Source organism: Adiantum capillus-veneris, chromosome 2 (genome assembly GCF_014529385.1).
Source record: "Adiantum capillus-veneris isolate H3 chromosome 2, ASM1452938v2, whole genome shotgun sequence".
Taxonomy (NCBI): domain Eukaryota; kingdom Viridiplantae; phylum Streptophyta; class Polypodiopsida; order Polypodiales; family Pteridaceae; genus Adiantum; species Adiantum capillus-veneris.
The window spans coordinates 179,746,763-179,754,555 of NC_140932.1; the positions used below are offsets into that span (position 1 = coordinate 179,746,763).

General features: G+C 42.1%; 1 protein-coding gene across 1 annotated transcript in view; it reads left to right on the forward strand.

Annotated features, from left to right (window-relative positions):
• LOC147464158 (uncharacterized) overlaps positions 1–7,349 on the forward strand; it is a 42,855-nt gene extending 35,506 nt beyond the window's left edge. Inside the window, exons 11-12 of the mRNA XM_086493109.1 lie at positions 5,592–5,681; positions 6,271–7,349. Of these exons, the coding sequence (XP_086349235.1) occupies positions 5,592–5,681; positions 6,271–7,115 (935 nt within the window). The 3' untranslated portion in view covers positions 7,116–7,349. The remainder of the gene's footprint in view (positions 1–5,591; positions 5,682–6,270) is intronic.
• The last annotated feature ends 444 nt before the right edge of the window (positions 7,350–7,793 follow it).

Sequence of the window (7,793 nt, forward strand, 5' to 3'; positions counted from 1 at the left end):
TCGTCTCTGACGTGCCATGTAATCGGAAAATCATCGTGATCATTCTGTGTTCTCGGGAGATCAAAAATGAAATCCATTTCAATATTTTCCTAGGGACAGGTGGGTATGGGTAAAGGCTGTAACAATCCCTGTGCCTTATGCCTGTCAAACTTGACCTTCTGGCATACCAAGCAACTGCGCACAAACTCTTCCACATCCTTCTTGAGTCTCCGCCAAAAGAAATATCTCTCTACCCCTTTCATGGTGGTAGCAATGCTGCGGTGACCCATAAAAGGTCGACAGTGGCATTCAGTCATAACTTTTTCCCTCAACGCCTGTGTAACGCACAACATAGTCTTTTTCCGCTCCGAGTAGGTACTGCCGCCACTGAGTAAGAGCATGGATAACTGGTAAAAGCTCTTTCTCATAGATCTATGCTGTCATCTCCGGCCTAGAGAACAAACGGCTCTCGTAAGCTATGACATGGCCTTCTTGCATCAAGACCGCACCCAGACTACGACCACAAGCATCACAATATACTTCAAATGACTTCTGCAAGTCCGACAAAGTCAAAATAGGTCCCGTAGTCAATTTCTCTTTCAATGTCAGAAAGGCAGTCACCTCTGTGGGTCCCCACGAAAAAGGTACTCCTTTCTGTGTCAAGGTATGAAAAGGGGAAGCAACCTCTGCAAACTTTCGTATGAACCGCTTGTAGTACGAACACAGTCCCACGAAGCTTCTAACTTCATGGACATTCTTCAAGTCGGGCCAATCACGGATAGTCTCTATCTTGGCCGGATCCATTTGCACTCCTGCTGCTGACACAATGTGTCCCAAAAAGTGTATCTCTGGTAGGAAAAATTCACTTTTCTTTGCATTAATCACTAACGTGTGATCTCGTAATGCCTGAAAGACTTGAAGCAGATGATCTCTGTGTTCTGCCTCGTTCTTGGAGAAAACAATGATGTCGTCAAAGAAAGTGCCAACAAATAGCCTGTACTCTCAAAAAATCCTGTCCATCATCCGGTTAAATGTCGCAGGAGCATTGGTTAAGCCAAAAGGCATCACCAAAAACTCAAATAACCCAAAAGTTGTCCAAAAAGCTGTCTTGTAGACATCTCCTTGCGCTATCCCGATCTGATGAATCCACTCTTCAAGTCAATCCTGCTAAAGCATGAGGATCCCTGTAACCTGTCGAGTATATCATCGATCCTAGGAATCGGAAATCTGTTCTTGATGGTGATTTCGTTGAGAGTGCTATAATCGATGCACATTCTCCAAGATCCGTCTTTCTTCAAAACCAACAACACTGGAGAGCAATACGGTGAAGTACTAGGTTGGACAAGACCCTTTTCCAAGAGGTCTTTCACTGGGTTCATAATCTTTTCATTCTGTACTTGGCTCACACGGTAAGGTGGCTGATTCGGTGGCGTGCTTCCAGGTATCGATCAATGGTTTGATCTTCAGGCCCTCTAAAAAGCAATCGACATGAGTGTGGAGAAAACTCTTTGCGTTCTTTTGATCAGATCAAAACATATTCAACCTTTATCCATCATTTAGTTATCTCCCAAAAGCATGAGTAAGAAACTGAAGTTCATCAAGTACAATCTCTAAGCCCTTCATTTATCAAAGTCGCTTTCTCGGCCCGGTAGTCAACCACGGCGTAGTTCTTGTGGTACCAAGGGATCCTGAGTAGGACATCACTCGCGTGCCTTGAACACCCCTGTCATTGCAAACGAAGTTTGCCAATGCTCGGTGTAATGGCAACATCCCATCCGGGTGCCAGTCGAACTACCTCCGCCTGTGGCATCAGTCTGTCGGGCGTAATTCCAAATCGAGCCGCCAATTCCAAGTGAAAAGAAGTTGGCCTTGGCTCCTTCAAAAGAGCTTCCTGATCCTTCACTTTGCCCCAAAAGCGGCAAAGTTTATACTTTCATTCATTAGATTCGGTGCAGGTCCCACGCCATGTGGTACCAGTTCTGCTTTTCTATCTGTCTTTTCTGTCACATTCCTCAGCTGCTCTCGAACTCTGAGGCCTGTCGTCGTCTTTATCATTCTGTTCTTTTTGTGCCTTTTTAGGGCACTTCGCGGAGATATGTCCACGTTCCCCGCATCCAAAGCACTTCCCTTCTCTGATGAAGCGAGCTCTCTCCTCAGGAGTAAGCTTGGGTCGTGGATCCTTTTTCTCTGGGTTGCTCTTTTTCTTTCTACTTTCATTCCTAGAAGTCTGTTCGGCTCGTTGTCTCATGGCCTTATCTGTGGGGTAGGTCAAACTGCCAGAGTGAATGGCAAATCCCCGCCTCGCATGACTCATCAACTCCTAAATAGAAGCTGACTTCTATTCCAAGCAGTGATCTCGGATCTCTGTAGGTAGACCCAAGGTAAACCGCTCAATCTGTTCTCTGAACGAGATCTTCTTGAATGAAGAGGCGGGTAGAAAAGAGCTCCAGAATCTTACACAGTAAGCATTGATTGTATCTTTCTTGGTCATCCAAAGATGGTTCCAAGCAGCTCGTATATCTCCTTCATATTCTTGCGTCAACCAAGAAGAAATAAAAAGCTTCTTAAATTTCAGCCATTTAACCGGCGCAGTCTTGTTTAAAAGAAGTGTGGACCACCAAGTACGAGCATTCCTCTTAAAGTAAGAGGCAGCTCTCCAAATCTTGGAGTGCTCTGAATAGCGTCCTCCCGCGAAAGTGATGTCAAACTGCTGTATAAAAGACAAAGCCTTCGAAGCATCTGAGTATCCTGAAAAAGTATCAAATTTGATCGAGTGGCCACCTTCCTTAAACTCTCGGACTTTCTTGCTTTTATCTTCGAGAAAGTCATACTGGTTAGCTTTGTAAAAATTCTTCTTGTTCGCATAAAAGTTTCCGTCATCGGAATCTGAGCTGTCTGTAGACGAGTCCTCAGTAGAATTGTCTGTCTCTGGGCGAGATGTAGCCTTCTTTGCCTTTTTCTTGCCCTTTCTGAAGCTTTGTTTCTTGCTTTGCTTTTTACCTTTTTTGTCTTCTTTGCTCGAATCTGAAGAGCTAGAAGAACTGTCAGATGAAGAAGAAGAAGAAGAAGAAGAAGAAGACCTGGGCACTCCTTCAAATCGAACACGCTTCTTCCGTTTCTTTGCCTTGTCAAAAGTCGAATGTCGACCGACGACCCAAATATCCCGGGAAGTCAGTACCTTTCTTCTGCTTTTTACCGTGCTTTTTGCCTTTCTTTTGCACGTCGAAAAGCTGAGCAATCCGTGCATCAACCACCTCTTCTAATTCCTTCTCTAAATATTTCTTGTGAGCAGAAGGTTTCTTGAGAGTGGGTATAGTGGTATTTTGCCACTGCTCATGCACTTCTTGAAAAGAAGTCTCGCTCATATATTTTGCAAATTTTGGGTCCTTCGCAAAATTGAGCATCATCTTCGTTGCATCTCCGTGATCCCAGCTCGCATCTCCAGATGCAAAGGGAGTCGACCGATCCTTGCGTGAAGCCATAGGTGCCGCGGAAAAAAAATTGGGGATCGGATTTCCCGTAGAAAGAGAAATCGGCCGTGCTCTGATACCACTGTAACAGACTTGGACACTCCAAGTCAAGAATCAATCACGACAACACCAAATAACCACTTCAAACAATTCACAGATCACAATAGATTTGCACTGGCCCGGCGGAGTTCCGTGCCTAGAGATATTGGCCCTAAAGACTGGCGCCCCTTTCGGTATTTCTTTTTATATTAATCAGATCAAAGTACAAGAGAGTGGCTAGGGTTTCACTCTCAGACTCTGCGTCCAGATGCTCTGAGAAGTGAGGCCCTCACCACTAATTTAAAGGTTACAAGGGATGCCCAAAAGCAAAGCCCCAAAAGCTTCAAATCAAAAAGCATAAGAGCTCAAAAGCTCCTCTCTCAAGTTCTCCTTTTTTTTTGTTAATAAAGCATTCTCTTCAAAAGTGAAATTCGCGTCGCTCATCATTTATTATTATTATTATTTTTTTCAGCCTCCGCAATTTCCGGAAATTAGGGTTTTTGGCAGAAATTAGGGTTTGCAAGAATTTTAGGGTTTCTGCTATCCGCCACGTCATCACTTTGTGACAGCATATAAGGTGGTTAGGCGTCATAGGCTTGAGAAATTAGGTACATATAGGTATGCACATCGAATGCTACCCAAAACCATACCAATGCTAACTGTATCCAGCTTGGAGGTTTCCCCCCTCTTATTTGAAGGCCATTATCCTAGAATGTTTGCCAGGGCCTCTTTCTGTATTGAAGATGCATGTCATTGTCAAATGTGCCTCGCTGAGAGAATTGGCTGGAAGTTCTCTCTTGAACTGGCCGGCCCCACTCTCTACTTTTTGCTCCCTCAACCCATCTCCAAGGCATTTATTATGCTCGAAAGCACATGGGTGTAGGGAAGGGGGCTGAAAGCATTCAATCTGGTAACATTAGGGCATACTGGCTTCAAATTTAAGCTTCTACACTGATTGAGACTTGAAAAGTAATACATTTATTAAGAATAGCTTCCCTTGGGCAAAAATGATAGATGGCACACTATCAGACGAGATCTTTGACCTCCAATTGGCAGCTACAGTATCAGCGCAACCGTTACCATATTAATCAATTGCAAGTTACAAATTAGTTACATTGGTATCATAGCTTATCCAGTCTTCCTTTCTTGCTGAAGAAGGGACTGTCCAAGGGCAATCATGGGTGTGGGTGCTATGCGAATTTTTCTTGCTTCATTAGAGGAAATTCATGATGTCTGATATTCAAGAAATTGACTCAAAGAAGGGACCGTCTAAGGGCAATTACGGTGCTGCGCGAAGTTTACTTGCTTCGTTTGAGGAAATTCCCGATGTTTGAAATTCAAGAAATTGACACAAATTTTCTAGGAATGAAGTGTCAAGGTGATCAAAGCACACTTGCTTTCTGTGGACTCTCTCAGGTAATTTTAGAGAGACATATTTTTGTCTACTATTTTTTGCACAGGCGCATCCTGTGTTCAAGGTCGTGTATGGCTTTATTCTGGGTCTAGACATTGTAGAATCTCATTTTGGTGTATGGCTTATATTAGGAATCAAGAACTTTCTCTTTTGTCTTCTCTCCATGTTGTACTACTTCGAAGTTTTAAGGATAAGTCTTTGCTTTATTTTGTCCTTGATACGAGTGGCTTTATTGTTGAGTTTTTGTATAGAGCTTCATGTAAGCGATTTCTCCAATTTATTTTGCCGATCTTTTTTTTGCAAGTAATTTATAAGTAGCTGTTTTTTAAAAGTAAAAATAAAAGTCAGAGTAATTGTCAAATTAGTCTTGCTTCATTATCTTTTTGCTTTTATGGGTTTCTGTGTGTTTTGAGCTAGTGTTTTAGCCACTTTTCTATAGTTTGTATGTTTGACTTTGCTGTTGACCTTCTGGAGTTATGTCTCATTTTCTTCTTGCATCTGCATCTCTCTAAGGATATTAGCAAAAATAAATCACATAATGCAAGCCAGGTCTTTAATTGGAAAGTCCCTTCATTCTTGCTGTGTGCTTCACAAAGTTTAGAAGATGTGACTGTAAAAGTTAAGGAAATATTTTATAAAGATAACCAGAGTGAGCTCTGATTTTACACAATAACTTGGAGGCTTGTCAGGTGAATTTTTCCAAGTTACACGCACATGGCATGTGGGAGACAAGCTGGAGCTTTTTCTAGATGTTCTTCTCAGGGCAGAGAAAGTGAAAGGTAGTGTCTTAGTCGTTCAATTTGAAAGTTGAGGTTTTACTGGAAAAAAAGGAGCTCCTCATTTTTACTAAATTCTTTTGTGAAATTGCAATTAATTTGATTTCCCCAACAAGTTATATTTTATTTTGAAGTAGCTACCTGTCATTTGACAAGTCTGTGACTGAATTCAGGGTATGGTACAATTTCATATTTCTATTATGTGGAATAGAAACTTTCTGGCTTTAGCCTTAGAGAAGAAGAGAAGAAGGGAGTTAGGCATACATTTGATGCGAAGTATTGACTGATTGATTTTTTTTTCATTTAAGTTTGTAAAAGAGTTTTTCATTTAAGAGCCTCTTATGGGTTCGTTTTATTAATATTGTTTTAGAACGCCATATATTGTTTGATTGAAATTTTCTTCGATATTTTAGTTTGTAAAAGAGTCCTTTCGTTTAAGAGCCTTGCATAGGTCCGTTTTGGTAAATTGTTTTAGAATGCCAACATGAAAGTTCACCTTGTTCTTGTTGAGATTTCTTTGATCGTAGAAGTTCAAATCTCCTGACCTTATGAAGATACTTAATTGTGGAGGATGAAACATGTTGTTGTGCAGATAATCGTGATACATACAAATCGGTGTATGCGATATTTTTTGGCCCTTATCTCCTGGCTGGACTGAGCGGCGGAGATTGGGACATCACAGGCGTGGACTTGCAGTCGTTACCTAGCTGGGTTACTCCGGTTGAGGATACAAGCAGGCGGATGCTTTTTACTTTCAGCCAAGAGAAGACATCAGGGCATGTGGGCTTTCTTACTCACAGCGACTCCACTCTTTCTATGGGACGGTTCTCTCTGGAAGGCTCAAATGAGGCGGCGTGTTCAACTTTCAGGCTTGTAGATCCCGTGGCTGCAAATCTAGTCTCGGAATCATGCCTAAGAGCTTCGTTGGCGCAGTTGGCAAGCGTTTTTCAAGGCCCAATAATCCAGCAATGGAGTGCTGAAGGTTCCATCACTGCTCTCCTGGGAAAGATCGTGTCAATTGAGCTGTTTGATCAGCCAGGCAATTTTCTCGTGCATAGGGACATGAGAAAGGTTGAAACCATGAGAGTCAACAGGGGATATAACAGCAATCAGCACTTTGCTCATCTCGACTTCGCCTTTCGAGTTGTATCCGGGCTCCACTTTCCGGAAAAATACATCTCCTTTGAAGCTGTCTCTAAGCCAGGATGTTACCTCCATGCGGAACAAGATTGGTACCAAACTGTGGGACTCAAGTGTAGCACTTTGAGTAGCGATGAGCAGTTTCAAGCGGGAGCGAGCTTTTTGATACGCAAACCTCTTGCTTCATACCACTCCGTGAGCTTCATTGCCAAAGGACTAAATAAGGATTACCTCTTATCTCCCCTTATGAGCCTGAAGGATGAAAGCTACACCGTCTTCTTCAATATCACATCTTGACAATGATCGATATAAAGAAAAAAACTTATAGAAACCAGACTGCATGTCACACAACGATCTATATTTCTCTCTCTTGCTCTCTGTACAAGTAGACATGTAAGTAGGGAGGGTGGGATAAAAATTTCACTTGAGGGGCGGAGAAGAGACTTGCAGAAAGGATTCAATCTTATTTTCACCATAAAACCATGTCATAAGTAACACATGTTTGTCTTTGCAAGACCGATTTTTCTGTGTTTACATGACCGATTTCCTGTGTCTATGGTGACAAATGCTTCACAGAGAAATCTTTCATAAAAGCATTGGAAGTTTCTTATTGTGAGAGAAGTCCTAGTTAATTGCAAGCTTGCATGAAAGCATTTGATTGAATGTACTTAGTCCTCTTAGCTATCCACCAATTATTATGCTAAATCTTGTATGGCTCACTGGTGGCTATAACAAGCATCAAGATGTTGAACAAGCTTGATATTTGCCTTTGCTTTGTTGCTCCCATGTACATTCTACATCTTGGGAGTGCATGCATGGGACCTCAAATTTGTTCAAGAGTTGTTACCTCACAAGATGCCATAATTCCTTTGGGCCAGACAGTAAAAAGACATGCAACAAGACAATTCTTTCCAAGTAGCAAGATGGCATGCCTACTTTATTGCAGTGTTTGGTGCCTTGAGAACCTCCTTGTTC